General features: G+C 38.3%; 2 protein-coding genes across 2 annotated transcripts in view; one reads left to right on the top strand and one right to left on the bottom strand.

Annotated features, from left to right (window-relative positions):
• The window catches only part of adarb1b (adenosine deaminase RNA specific B1b), a 314,934-nt gene that overhangs the window by 6,006 nt on the left and 293,153 nt on the right, over nt 1-15,775 (top strand). The gene's annotated exons all lie outside the window — the stretch shown is intronic.
• On the bottom strand, nt 1,072-14,218 carry itgb2 (integrin, beta 2). The gene is made up of 17 exons (XM_072685606.1): nt 14,074-14,218; nt 11,931-12,067; nt 8,467-8,524; nt 7,721-7,812; nt 6,681-6,882; nt 5,796-5,966; nt 5,454-5,695; nt 5,151-5,309; nt 4,934-5,029; nt 4,713-4,802; nt 3,601-3,735; nt 3,242-3,432; nt 2,914-3,146; nt 2,603-2,822; nt 2,181-2,386; nt 1,748-1,914; nt 1,072-1,583 (listed from the first exon to the last, which is right to left on the bottom strand). The coding sequence occupies exons 3-17, from the start codon at nt 8,519-8,521 to the stop codon at nt 1,515-1,517; spliced, it is 2,328 nt and encodes a 775-aa protein (XP_072541707.1). The 5' UTR covers nt 8,522-8,524; nt 11,931-12,067; nt 14,074-14,218; the 3' UTR covers nt 1,072-1,514.

Here is a 15,775-nt window from a genome sequence, read left to right as displayed (position 1 = left end):
TAATGGTCTCAGCTTTTGTTCAGCTTAACTCATGCGGCAAGTTCACACTGCTTCCCTTGTGAATAACATTGCTTATGAGGACTGCATGGGAAAGCTCAGAATGAGGATGGATCACATTTTCTGATTTATGGCTCACAAGGTACTCTGCAACCTCTGATCCTGCCACACTTGCATTTACACACACACACACACACACACACCCTCCCGAGATTGTAGCTCTAAAGCCTGTAATGTCACAATCTAATTATTACTCAGACCTACATTGACTTCCACCAGTGCTCAATCAAAGCCATCCTAATCCGTTTACATCAAAGCACTAAAAGACCCTGACTTTAATCTCAGTGTTACCTACAGCAGCTTAAGCACATGAACAATGCTCCTACCTGCTTCTGGCACAGTCTATATGCGTGTGTGTGTCTCCTTGGTAGCAGAATGTCAGGCCGTCTCACTCCCTGAACTTCAGCCTCCACTTCTCTGCTGCGCCTCTTCTGATCCTCACACTCATTAACCAGCTCCGCCTGGGGAGAGATAGGGAAAGTGCAGGGCTCCGAGTGGCCAAGTGTTGCCCACCAGCACCTCAGCGACCCTCACCCGCCTCACTTACATAATCCTCAATGCTTGTTAGCACCATACTGTTCATGTGCACTGATATGTGGATTTGGATATACCACAGAAATACAGTTACCGCCTGTCATTTCACTTAGGATTGTCAGTAGTTGTGTTGGTGTACTGTATTTTACTGATGTGGAACCTGTGTACTTTTTGACTGAATTAAAGATTGACGCAACTACTATGAATTACTTTGTAACTAATAAGAAAGCTACGCTCTTAAAAACAGAGGTGCAGGAAATGGTTCTGTAGAAACCTTCATGTGGTGCTGTAGAAAAAACAACTTTTGATTTAAAAAAGGGTTCTTTGGATAAATGAGATCTCAGAACATCTCCATAATGTCACTCTTCAGAATGGGAAACACTTACAAATCTCTTGAACAGAACCTACAAATATGTTCTTCAGAACTTTCCCTCCTTGGCCGTATGGTCCAAAAAAACATGTATAATCCTTCAAAAACTATTTTAGGTATAAAATACTTTTATTTAAATTGTACATACACATTTTAGACATACAAGAGCAGGCAAACAAAATCTCAACAAAAATGCTATGTGCGTCCGATACAGGTTCCATACAGAAATGGCACTTGGAGTTAAATGTTTACAAGGGTTAAAAACACTTGACAATATGACAGGAGATTAGCATAACACTTTAAAATAATTCCTAAAAAAGCCCAGTGCACGGGTTTAATCCAGTCCTTGAGGCAACCATGGACTAGCTATTGTTGATTACCTGGCTCAGGTGGTGATATGCAATGCTGATTACTCAGCTCAGAGGATGGAACAAACATCTGGACTGCCTGGGGCTCCTTAAGGATTGTATTGGTAATATTAAACATAACAAACAAAGTACAGTTCTTTACAGTAGTCACACTATACAGGATTCCTCCATGCTTCCACTACTGCCTAGGAGTCACCAGTGAATGTTGGATTTGCAACAGTAGTTGTTGCTTTTTGGAAAAGTGGATTTTCACTCTGTAGAATAGATAGAGAATAGATAGCTCACTGAAATTATCCATTTGAAACACAATAGGTGAATCAGAGCTAGCAAAGTCCATATTTAGATGCTATGTGTACAATTAATTAATAAAGTTTAAAGCAAGTATATAGAAGAACATACACAGAGAAACAGTACATACTTTTGCCCATTGGCGGCGTTGCTGCTCCTTCTCAAACCTCTTCCATTCTTTAAGGTCATTCACATAAATGATACCCTTAATGAGGAGAAGGAGTAGAAGTCCAATCAAAGCCACAGCGGCCAGAGATCCACCGACGATCGCACCCACATTCGGCCCCTCAGGACATTCTAATACAGAGGATGCATCCAGATTATGAAATTATGTATCTTAGATGCTCAAACGTACTGTATTTATTTTACTGCTTTATCTCCATAAAGCACAGATACAGAATTAGCATTGTGTAAGTTACATTACTGCCTTTATTGGTAAAAGCTGTACAGTTAATAACCAAGCTACCTGTTCACTATTCATATTTGGAGCAATAATTAATGCTGAAATATGCTTGACTGTCCAATTGGCATATTCTACATGTCAACTACTTTCTCACCCTTACCTCTGTCCTTAAGAATTTTGACATCATACTTGTCAAATCCATCTAGCTCATTCATCGTGAAGGACATCCAGCAGCCCTCTTGGTCTTTCACTCGACAGTCCTTTTTGAGCAGTTTGTCCTCCAACTTAGCCTGAAGGTGGGAGCAGGATGCTGAACAGTTCTTCTGAAAAGGTCCTTTTTGAAAGCCCAGACATTCAATACAATTTCTGATGGGTGGGAATATGAATATCAACAAACAGATTGTAGAATGAGCATATAACACAAGCAAGTTGGTTCTTAATGATTTGAAATGGTGAAACTTTTGAATGGTAGTGATGAAGCGTATGGAGCTATAATTTGTGTACTGGCTTTGGTGTAGTTTGTATTACTTGTGTAATTTAAACGTTACATTCATTAATTTATTCATTCAGTCTTCCACTTACCCAGATGTTTGGCATGGCAGAGGGCAAGTGTGACAGGTCTCACATTTGGGAGTCTTGTATCCTCTCTTGCAAACACACTGGTTGCACACACAATCACCACGTCCATAGCACACACTTCCACTTCTGGTAAGGCAACCATCTGTTGATTTTTTGCACTGACAGGCCGTTCCCTCAAAGCCCTCTTTGCACTGGCATTTGCCACACTTACATTCACCATTACCTGAGAAGAGTTTAAGAACCCAACATGAACACTAGCTTGAACCTTTGTCTGTAAATCTTCCACTGGTTTGTGTGTGTATATGTATTATTACCGCCGCACAGCTTGTTCTGGTACTTCTCGCAGTGTTCGTCGTCACATTCGCAGTGAGAGCCATAGTAAGAGTTGCCTCCCTCGGTCAGGTGACACTTACACACCCCACATTCACATTCTCCTCGACCTTCACATTCAGTGCCATTGTCTTTACGGCATTGTGCTTTCAGTGCAGCCTCGTCCTTATGGCCCACGCTGCACTCACACCGCTGCCCCAAGAAGCCTTGATTGCAGCTATTGCAGGAGTGTAAAATACAAATAATTAGTTCACTCTGTTGTTTATCCCTGTTTTGACAACAAATGAGCAACAGAAGGTGATCTTCCTGTACCTGCAGGTGCCGCAGACAACACTGCCTTGTTTATTACAGTGCTCAGCTGCTTTGTTTGAGTTGTTGTCGCATTCACATTTACAGCGTGTTTGAACTCTAACTGTCAGTTTTTCATTAAAGCCTAGAGGTCCAATGTTGAAGGTCTTTAGGTCTATGCATTTTGATGCTTTCACTGTCACATTAAATGTCACCTGGAGAACAAATAATAGTCACAGCAGTTAAGCATAGCAAAGTATCATGTCTGGATATATTTTATGATGTGTAGAGCATAATACCATAAACGTAAACTGTATTAAGTGAGTCGTTTCCTAATAATAGCATCTCATTACTGGTGCCTATGTTTTGTGTGATGTGCCTACCTCTTTTCCAATATTGACATTATTACAGATTCCCTTATCACTAGGCTTGTGCCCTCCTTCACAATTAGATGTGTATGTTACTGATACATGTTCTGGGAGGGTATCATGGGTCACAATTATGTTGGAAGACAGTTTCTGTAGAAAACAGCATAAATAAGTCAACAATAACACCCACAAAATACAGAAATTGCTGTATGATGCTGTTAAGGACCCTGATATATGTGCAGTGCTAATATTGCATTATTTTAAGGGCAATTTTCCTTTATAGGCCCTTCTGCTTCACAGTTCACATATTTAGGTTTTTTTAGGGCATTTGCCTATATTTCAGTTTCACCATGTTGAAATTACAACACATTTTTGCACATTGCAAAGGTATAATATAGCAGTCAGGTTTAGCACTTTGTTGCATATATCTTGCATTTAGTGATTGCTTAAAGTCTGCGATTCTTAGACATCTTAAGATCTTGTTTGTTTTAATGCCTTGTTCTCTTAATTTTTCTCTTCACCATGGAACGCATGATCAATTGAATTTAAATCAGGTGACTGACCAGAACTGTCCATTTTTTAACTTTAAAAACACCTGTGTTGCTTTACAATATATTTGGGATCATTATCTTGCTGTAGGATGAAGCTCTGAGACAGGTCAATCTTAGTCTTATCTGTGTGCAAGTCTGTTTTCCAGAATTCTGCAGCTCTACGTCTTGTAACTCGAATCTGCATTTCTGTTTAAGAAGTCTTCGGTGGATAGTAGTCTCTTGTACCATCAGCAGTGGAGGTAATGCGAAAGTTTTCTAATAAATGTATTCTTGTTTTCCAGCCTCATAATAGCTTCTTTTATTTCTAAGATTCTTTGAAAATTATAAGCAAGCTGCCTGCACTAATAAAGCAATGGACCACACCTGAGTAATCATTAGCACTTGTAAAGCCAAAAGTCCCAAATATTATGGTGCCCTGGAATGAGGGAGGCTGCGTAAAAGAAGTGCTGTGATTTTAACATGGAAAAACTGAAATATATGCAAGTATTCATTAAAGTAACAAAACATGTTACAAAGAGCACTGGCACTGTTCACTAATGCATACACACTGTACATAAACAAAAAAGAAAAACTCACATTGTAGGCATCCACAATTAACTTCACGACATTGTTTGAATCACCACTCAGTACTCCAACATCGGATTTAGGAATCAGTTTGCTCAGCTCCTAGAAAAGGAACCACTGTTAGACAGTGCTTTTGTCACTCTAATGTAAGACCAGTAAAAGCTCCCCTTTCCCAGTTCTGTTTTAGTACACTTTTGAAAAGTTTAGCATAATGCAGTAGTAATTACACTTACTCTGTAAACGTCTGCCACTTTCTCAGTGACAGCAAAAATTGGCTGTATATTTTTCTCCTCCAACTTTCTGGCTATCTGACCAACGGATGGGTAGTCCTGAAAGAGAAATTTCATTTGAAACAACTTCATGTTTCAGAAGACATGTTAAAGAAAGTGGTGGAGCAGTAAATGTTTAGAAAACTACCGTGTCCAACTTATTGTAAGTGATGAGACATACCCAAAGATTGCTCTTGCTGTACATCTTTTTTCTGTCCAGCTGACAGGACTCTTGATTGGGTTCTAGAATGCCAGCAAGCTTCCCATCCCCTGCCATGTGGAACCCAGCGTCAGTGGCCAGCACCAGCAGACGTGTGCTGTTCCCCCAGCCAATCTCATCCTGCATATTTGCAGAAGATCCCTCAGCTTTACTGCAAGTCAACATTACTGTACATACAATGTGTGCATTGCATGCTGGAAAGTCTCCTGATTCATTTGGCTAAACAAGAATCTTTAAGTCCAAGAAAATTATTTTGAGTTTTACCTCACAGGTGATAGCTTGCATGATGGCATCCAGACTTCCTTCTGGTGTGTCCAAGTTGCCAGATATGCGCTGCCGAGAGACCATTTTTATGAACTGTTGTCCATCATTTGTCAGACTGAGGACATGCTTATAGCCAAATGCCGGCTCACATTCAAGTTCTTGTGGTGGACAGGGCTTCTTGAGCTTCTCCTCATTTGTGTCCGTAAATGGAAGAAGTGTCTTATCGACAAAAGACCCAAAGCCTGCATGAACGAAGCTGATTAGTGTTTGTTAGTGTAATGTCACCACTGAGTTAGACCAAATGTTTGACAGTTTGAATGTCTTTGTCACATGTCCTCTTACCTATCCTTGCGGATCCAGTGATATCGTTTAGTTTCTCAAGTAGGACTTTACCTAGATTTTTCACATTTTTCAGATCATCATTCATTGAGTAGGACAAATCCATCAGGTAGTACAGATCAACAGGGTAGCCCTGTGCCCTTTTAAACGTGAGGTCAAAACTGAAGGGTTTTCCTGAGAAAATAGAATTGGAGAACTTAGTAATAAGGACAACTCAGTTCTCTCAAATCATTGTATTGGCACATCAGTGTCCACAAGATACTTAATGAACACACCTAATTGTTTAATAATAATCAAGTGTGATTGCTTCGTTAGTGCAGTTCGTCAGCGTAAGTGTGAACGCTTACTCTAATGCTGTGAACGCTGCTTTGTAAGTGTGAACACACTGGTGTGCACCAAACAAGAGGACCAAGGCCCACTGGTCAGATAGTCAGACACAAAAACGAACCAAAGACATCTAAACAAACCAAATGCAGAGTTGTGCATGGGCACAGGTTTACTCCTATCCACAAAATCTAGTATCAACCCTGACCGCTTGCTCCACCAATATCATGCCGCCCGCATCTGCCGCTTTAGTTTAGCGGGACTGTGTCCCAAACCACACACGACCACACTACACAGTGTTTCAAAACTGCCATCATCAGACTTGCTTTCATTAGTGTAGTAGCCTCAGTGAAGCAAAGACGTGTGAGCAGCCACAGTAATGTTAACTTTACAGCTTTAAAGTACTGTAACAAATTAGCATGTGTACGCTATTAAAATCCTGGATTAATGCTGATATCAAGACAACGTTTAAACCTTGCACATCAAACTCTTCTAAGGAAAGGACAATTCAGATCCGTGTTATGTGGACCTTTAAACCTTCTCATTTATTCTTATCCAACATACCTGGTCTTAGTTCAAGTGTGATATCTTGTGGCTGGACCTGGACAAGGAGTTGGCCGTCTTTGCCATCAGACAGTGGTTTGTCTTTGTTCTTCTTAAAGTCATTGAGTGGGTAGACCAACTTTGCCTCTGGGCAGCCTTTTTTAAGGAGCTCACTCTTGATGTCACATCGTACTGTGTCCAGCTCCCCAGGCTTGGTGAAATTCTGTGGGAGAAGAGTTTGTGTTCATAGGTTTGATTTCTACAGTACTTTACATCATAGGTATAAAGACTAAAAAAGAATGTAGACTAAAAATGGCATCACCTTAACAGCCTTAACCACATGTAAACTCATAGAACTACTATATTCTTAAAATGTACCAAAAAGGTTTTTTGAATGATGCTCAAGGGCTCTTTTCAGTGGATGGTAAGGAGCCTTTTAATAGAGAAAACTGTGAAGGATCTAGTTTCTTAAACTAATACACTGTGGGGCCTTTGCATTGTGTAAATGTCCTTTGTTAACATGTTTCTATGACATTGTTCAAATAACCCTTTGCAGCTCCTTTTTAATTTTTATTTTTAAGACCGTTCCACCAGGAGACTCTAATGCAGCGTCACATTTCTTCAGCCAATCACCAGCCTCCACCTGCGTTAAAAGGCCTCTAATTGCATGCATTTTTTGCTGTTTTCAAAGTGACGTCATGTCTCTGCCTTCTTGCCCCCCACTGCCACCAGTTTGGGGTAGGCTCTTCCACCTGCCCCCCTTTGTCCCAGTGTCGCAAGACCTGGGCTGATGATGCAGCCTATGCCAAAGACTTTATCTATCGAACCCACAGTTTTAACTTGATAACATTGCTACCAACTCATTATGTGTCAGGATTACATTTATGCTTTACTGCTCTCCTGTCTTATGAGTAGATCTTCTGGTAGAACTGGTCTTACACCAACAGCGATTTATCTTTAATTTGAGATTTAATTTAAGGTGGTTTTTTCCCCCCTTTTAGATTTGTACATTTAATGTAAGAGCCTTTGCTGCCTAAACAGGCCTTTAACAAAATACTCACCAAGTCCTGGCACCAGACGCATCCTGGCCCAGACTTAATGCAGTCATCACATGTAGACACTGATATTTTAACACATTCCTCCTGGCAGTAGGCTAGTGCAAACACAGATATCAGACACATAAGGTAAAATCAAACTTTAATAATAAAATGTTTTTAAAAGCCTAAATTATTTGTAGCATTCATTACTTTTTTACACTCTAAGCAAACAGGGTTCTATGTACTGTAGCACTGGGTGGTTTGCCTCATAACAACAATGCAACCCTTATTTGTGAAATACACAGATCAGCCATAATATAAAACTTCCTGCCTAATGCTGTATGCCCCTTGTGCCACCAAAACTAACAAACCTAGTCTAACCCATCGAATCATGGCCTCCACCAAACCTCTGAAGGGGTCCTGTGATATCTGGCACCAAGACGTTAACAGCAAATACTTGTTACTATGTCCTGTAGGTTTTAAGATGGCCCATGACACTTTCACCAATTCACCAGTATACTTTTGGTCCTGTGATAAGCACTGTTATACTACATAGAACCATCTACAGATATGTTTTCAATCAATGTGAAGAACCTTTTAACCAGGCAAATAATCATTTAAGCATCGTCAGTTTTAAGGGCTTTACTAAAGAAACACTGAAACCTAGCTCACTCTTCTGTTGTGGACTTAACATAAATGACTACTCACACCATACATTAGAGTATGGATATACTGCCCATAGAGGAATAAACTGTCTTGTTCAGTCTTACCATATCCTGCAAACAGCAGCACGAGCAGGATCTGTAGACTCATTGCCTGATGCATTTCCTAATAAAAAACAAAAACAGACCATAGTTATTGCTTGTTTACTTAATGAGGTGTGATTCTTTGCTAATTAACTGTATGTCCGAATGATCATGGCCATCACTTCTAATAAATGCATTCTGCAAGTTGTACCTATTGCTAACACAGTTGTACAAATGCACACACAGTTTGTCTAGTCCCTGCAGAGGAGTACTGCCAAGATAAACCTCAAGCTTTTGGCGCCATGCATAATGCCAGGTGTTATCATCCAACATCCTGACCTTGCTAAATGTAATCAAATATTCAGAACACTGCTACAAAATTTATTAGAATGTATTTCCTGCACAGAAGAGACAGACAAAAGCAGGATACACACTTTTTAATACAAGAAACAATGAATTAGTAGGTGTCCCAATACTTTTGTCCATATAGTGAACACCAGATTCCAGTTCCTAAAATGTCACAGTCCTAGGTGATGTTTAGGACTATTGGATTAACTTAACAGATAAGAAAAAGTAGAGCTGTTTGCCCTCCACAAATTCCTCATTGTACACAAAACTAAAGCATCTGAGGAAAAGACATGTGTCATGTCATGTGTCAAATCACGATTCAACCAGCGTCCTTGTGACACACTCAGCCACAGGCCCATTGAACACTAATAGAGCTTAATTATCAATTCTCTCTCTCTCAATCTCTCTCTCTCTCTCACTCTCTCTGTCTCACTCTCCATGCGCACACACAAACACACATGCCTGGACTGCCAAACACTTTCTGAACACACCGCAATAATGTTGAGAAAATAAAGGCTGTGATAAAACTGCACTTGTTCAACTAATCATGATATTGATTTGAGGTAAAGGTAACCATATTCACTATTTGTGTTTGAGGCAGATTTGGCCTTTGCCTGTAGTTAATCCGTGCAGTGAACACATACACATACACATACACACTAGCGATCAAACTCACACAATAACAGTGAACACATGGGCAGCCTGAAGCAGTGGGCAGTCATCGCTGCGGTGCCCAGGGGTTTAAAAGCCTTGCTAAAGGGCCCAACAACAACAGCTTATCCAGCAGCAACCGGTATCCGATCCACAGCCCTGTCATCAATAACCGAATGTATATATATATCTGGCACAAGGCGAAAATACCCCCGGACAGGACAACACACACAGACATCAATGAGCAATTTAGCACCGTCAACACTAGTGATTTTGATCACTAGCAGGAAACCCACAAGGACAGAACACACCCAGTTCATCACAGGCCAAACCTCCCAACCCCAGGCCTCTGGAGCTGTGTGCTACACATGCTATTTGCACCACAGCACCACTGTGCCACCCCAGTGTCATTGCTATTTGTTTAATAAGTTTATTTTTCACAACACTGTGCAACACAGTCTTAAAATCCACACAGTTTCAGATAAAGTACAGATACTGAAGTGAAACTATACTGTGACACCCTTGCTCAATCAAAAGTGGAAGTATGGAGAGGAGACTGAAAGGCAGAAAGCAAAAAAAAAACAATTTTAAATTCTGCTTCTCTTTTCATTACAAATTAACCACATTTTTGTTATTAAAATCCGGTAAAATTGATTATATTGTTATACATATCCTTGTTTTTTCCCCTGTTTTTGAAATAACTTAAATCCGGCAGCTGTCCTTAATGTTCTTTCTAAATTTCATGATGAATGGACCAACAGAAATGCCAAAATCACCTGGAATGAAATCATTTTACATTGACTTCCATTCAAGGTTTTTTCCGTAATGTGTAATATATCTCCCACTTTGCTGGTATAATGTTTTTGTGACAGCAGTGATATGTATGACATTAACTGTATGAAAAAAAAAGTTAATATTGTAAAATTGGTGTTTTCATATCTAATGATTTTTTATCTAAGTAAAAAAATGGGCCAATGGTCAGAATTATTGATATTGAACCATGGTACCATGTTTTCATGTCAGGTTCTCAATGTTCAGTAGAATAGTAATGTTAGATTTCAGATAGATAATTTCTACTGCTTACTGCAAATACCCACCCACCATTTTTTTAACATTCTTGTAAATTCCTTTGTATAAAAAAATCTAATAAATAATATTATTTTTTGGAAAATAATGTTTCATGTATAACCAAAGAGATCTGCAGTGTAAATCAATAACATGCTACTACAGTGCAGTGGAAATCCCCTTAAAGCCTAGAGTAGGTTGCAAAATGTGTGAAAAAAAGTGATGTTAAATACTGTGACCAACAATTAGTATGTGTAAGCAGGAGGTGAGACTGCCATATAAGGTCAGATTGCCTGTTTAGCTTCATAATTATTTTCCTGTCTTTTTTCCCCAGAAAGCCATGGCTAGATTTCCTTCCTTTCTGAGAAATCTGATGAAGCATAACAATCTTACTCATATAAACACAGTTTGAAGTGTAGAAAATTACTGCTGGTGAAAGTGAATGTACAAAGAAATATGATGTTGATTAGACAGACATTAAGCAGTTTCTTTGCTTGTTCTGATTTTTGAGTTTAAACGCTAACTGTGTACACTGTTACATCTATCACTGCAGTGTAAAAAGGTTTTATTCCAAGTCATTTGGGAGCATTTCTATTGGTCCATTCACAGCAACAATACATGAGTACGTGTGTGTGTGTGTGTGTGCGTGTGTGTGTGTGCGTCAAATGCAGGGGAAGATATACTTTTGTGACGTTAAAAGAAAACAAGTTCATGGCCTTTGAAGTCTGTCTAGCGCTCAATACAATAGTACTGATAACAATGAAAGGCTACAGGGTTTTGTACTTTTAAGGTTAAATTAAGATGTCCTGATAATCTTATGAATATACATTTAGGTTAGTAAAACACAATCACCTATCTTTTGTTTTTAATATTCAGATTTTACAACCTTTTTTATGTTTAAGTAAAACAAAGTCAAACAAATTAGCCAATCATTCCATGTGCGAAACATGCATGTTGCAGATGCCCTCAGATGATCAGAACACGCCTATTACATTCCTGTAATGTCTGCGTTTAATGAATCACATGAAATGTAATATTTCCGTTGTATAACAATGAGATGTGCAATGCAAAATAGAAACACCACACTGATTTGGTAAATTCAGTTAAATGGTTAAACATGGGCTGAAAACTAAAGCTAAGAATTTGACCAACACATAAACAGAAAAAACACATAGCCAGGAATGATAAACTCAAAATATAGTTTGTCATACTAACAAACCCTTTTTTTCAGTTAAGAAAGGAAAGAAAAGCTGTTATCTATGTTTTGTATGTGGTCCCATGACCTTCTGCTGTATCTTTTACTTAAAATATTGGACAAAAAAAGAACTACATCTACATTTTATCTCCAAAAAGACAAACTGAACCTCATACGTTTTAACTCATGAGAAAAAACATGAAAATGTAGATTCCATTTCCTTACTTACAGATGTTGAAATGCTGCAACTCAGAGAGATGTTTCTGTCATGGGTGTAAAAGTGAACTTCCTGCCACAGTACGTTTCTTCACACTGAGATCAAAGATTGCCGTACAGCCCATCAGACAGCAGAAGACAACGTCTGGCCTATGGCAAACAGAATAGGGTAGGGTCATAGGGAAGTGAAAGAACAAATGACACCTTCAAACTGAAAGAAAAAAACATCTTGCCATCTGTATTTAAGCAGGTTTTATTTGCATTCTGAATGACTGAGTGCGTTTACATGCTGGCATTCGCAGCATGTAAAAGCAGTCTTTCTCTACTCAATACCCAAGACTTTCTGTTATTGTAATGATGTTATACTGAATTATTAAACCACTAAACAATTAGGACTATAAACCTGGCTTGTTCAAGACTGAGGGGTAATATGACTCCTAACCCTTCTTTAAACTCTTAACACCAACCCAATGGGCCACTAATGTCTTTATTATGAAGACTGTGAGTCTTACATTATAAGGCATTTTTAGACTATTCCATGAATTTCCAAAAATCAAACACATTGTTTCTTACAAATATAGTTTCATAAAACTTGCTCCAGGTTCATTTAATGGCATACAGCAGTATTTCTCAACCCTGGGCCTGGAGGCACCATGCCATGCACATTTTAATGCTTTCCCAGCTCCCAACACACCTGATTTGTTTAATCAGCTTATAAACCAGTAGAGTTAATCTTAACTCTAAAATCTAAAGCAACAACAAAAAAACATAAGATCACTGGGAGATCTCTAATGACAAATCTCTGCATACGCTTATCACCACTTACAACATTTGGCTAAAATAGCAGAGTTTCAGGGAGGAGAGTGGTCTGGCTTGCTCTACCTCCTAATTTTGTCAAAAAGCAATAAATAATCAAAAATAAATAAATAATTGTTAATAATGGTTAAAAATAAATAAATAATTGTTATTCCACAGTACTTGTCTTTAGCGTGTGCCATTACATGCAGTTATAAAATAATGAAACACCTGAAAGCCGGGAGTATATTCTTGCAAAATACAAAGAAGTGTGTCATTTTAGAGAAGTTAATGATTCCTGGCAACCTCTAAAATAACCTCCTCCCACACTAACCCTCCCTCTAACATCTGTGACCTATTACATATTCCTGTTCGTCTTTCTCTCTCTCACCCTCCCACTTACTCACATTCAGATTATGCATGGTTTTGCTAAAGTCCAGACCAGTTCAAACTGTGGTCACGGGGGGCTTCATTTTAGTGTTAATATCCAAGCTAAAATCCCAAAGTTAAGGGATTAATAATATGCTTGGTGCTTGGCATTGGGCATGATGGCCTTAGAGTCATGCGAGACTGCCCCAGAGTGTCCTGTTTTATTGTATACACAGTGCATTAAGAGTTAAGGTTTTATTTTGTCTGGAGGTGGATTCTTGTAGTGCACTTTATGAAGCTTGGAATAGTTACTAAATCTGACGCTATTAAAGCCCACACAGCAGGGGATCTTGGATATGTGTTTTCTGCAAGTTTGCAACACTGATGCAACATTAGGTCAGGGGTGAGGTTTTGCAGGCATGCTCAACTTTTACAAATTTACCATATACAGTATCATCATCTCAATTTTGTACAGAAGTCAAAGCATGACAGGTCTGCCTAATGAATCGCTATTTTCCATGCCTTGTTGGTTTCTTATCATTGTGAATTATTAGTTGTATTAATATTAATTATTAAACTACTTAATTAATTATTATTAATGATTAATTATTTGGGTGTAACTGTTAAAAAGTACTGTACTGTTGAAAAGGAACCATTGTTTATCAAATATTAATACATATTTTTGATATTGTTATGGTGGTGATGCACCACATGCTAAAGATGCCATAAACAAGCCCATAGGGCTTATGCTGCTAGATGCTAATTCTGGAAAGATGTAATGCACATGCTTTTTTATTTACCATTAACATTAATAAGGGTTTGGCTGCAGTCTGAATAAGCCAAATATGAGCATGCATAAAAAACTGATCACAGTCTGCAGTTTAGTTTTACATATTCCTCTATTTCCAGATGACAAATACATAGTGTGTCAAAGTCTTTCCACTGGGATGTAATGCACACTAGTATATGGATGTTGTGCATGAAATACCTACCAGAACCTGAATGTAGCATCTTAGAACTGGATGAAGATAGAAGAAAACAAGATGGTCCCACAAAAGACCACCACCACCATTACCGTTAGAAATAAGAGCTGGTCAAGAGCTGGAATTCCTGCCGTCTGTCTGTTCCGTTAGATGCAGTGTGTTCACACCGAAAGTAAAACCACTGTGCTGCTTACTAGACTAGTCTTAGCAACAACAGTCAGAAGGAAAGCTGTGGTTTCCTTCCAGGGCCACTCTCAGGGCAAACGCCTTTCCTCTTTCATTTTTAAACCTTATCTCTTGCCTGTCTGTAGTTAACTGATATGCTATCAGGGCTTTTTGTCACAACTTGACAATTATTGAAAGTAAAACATTCAAATATGCCCTACAATGTTTTATCAGCTTGTATCAGTTTGTAAACTGACGATGAAAAACCTGAGCTTAATTATCTGCATGGTGCTGAGGACCACTTCTTCTTGTTAAATACACTTTATATCCAACAGTATCCAGAGAACACCCTGAAGCAACCACTTATGAGCCAGGGAAAAAAACAGGGCACTAAAACATACATAACAGTGTTTTACCAACATTAATACTTAACATATTCCTCTCATTTAATGTAGGCTGGTACTAAGTAAGAGTTTGTGAATCATGTTTGATTCTCTGCTTGGTGAGAAAGACCACTTTGTACCTGTTAAAATACCATACACTCATAATTACCTGGAGACCCCTTTGAATTAGGAGGTTCAGCTGCTTCATGGTGCACCCATTGCTCTACAAGTATAATAGGACATAAGCCTGTATGAAAGTAAAAAACATAGGCCATTAAAAACACACATGAATAACATTTTTGTGTTAATGACATGAATGACACAGTTTTGTCAGTTTTGTTTTGCAATCAAATCCTCACAACAATGCCCAAAAACTCTTATTAGTACCCTTGATTTGGGAAACAACAAATGAGCAGATGTCCCTATACTTTTGTCCATATAGTGAAGACTTGTTGATACTCTTTGATCGCTGCACAGTTTGGTATGAGTTTTTGGTTTTATTGAATCTGTTATTCTAAAATGTAGAAATATATATATATATATATATATATATATATATATATATATATATATATATATATATATATATATAATTTTCATATATATATTCATGTACAGCCTATGAAATACTTTTACAATTCAAATGATAGTGTTACATAGTTATTACTTTAAAAATGTACACAGCTGCCTTTTATTTTATTTATTTATCATTTTTTTACACATACCTTTTACCTTCTGTCTATTATTTCAGAAGGAACACAAAAAACTTTAAAGAAAATTGAAATTATTTTGAACATTATTAGTTTCATACTTATGGCCTCTTGGACCCTTAGAGATCCTGTGTGTGTTTTCATCTGTGCCACTAGATGGCAGACTGAAACAAGCAACGACTCAATGTTTTCTTTTACTGGGATGATTTTCACTGTGGAGCATCCTGCTCCAGGATTTAGTAGATTTTTATACGATACCCCACATTTCCTGTAGCAGCAGCAAGGTCACCATCACACATATATATATACAAAAGCTGAAGTTTGCATTTGATTTAAATAAAAATACTAGAAATGTGAAGCAGTGGTAAATAAAGGCCATTTAAATCCTACATCAGACTGCATGTACAGGGAATCACTGGTTTCCAGACTGAAGTAAAAGAGCAGAGCTGTTCC

Source organism: Salminus brasiliensis, chromosome 8, assembly GCF_030463535.1.
Source record: "Salminus brasiliensis chromosome 8, fSalBra1.hap2, whole genome shotgun sequence".
Classification (NCBI taxonomy): domain Eukaryota; kingdom Metazoa; phylum Chordata; class Actinopteri; order Characiformes; family Bryconidae; genus Salminus; species Salminus brasiliensis.
This window is presented reverse-complemented; position numbering and strand designations above follow the sequence as displayed.

Coding starts and splice junctions, on each gene's coding strand:
- itgb2 (XM_072685606.1), bottom strand. CDS start 8,521: ATGCATCAGGCAATGAGTCTACAGATCCTGCTCGTGCTGCTGTTTGCA. Junction 6,883..7,720: donor GCGTCTGGTGCCAGGACTTG/GTGAGTATTTTG, acceptor CTTCTCCCACAG/AATTTCACCAAGCCTGGGGA. Junction 1,915..2,180: donor CAAAATTCTTAAGGACAGAG/GTAAGGGTGAGA, acceptor CCTCTGTATTAG/AATGTCCTGAGGGGCCGAAT.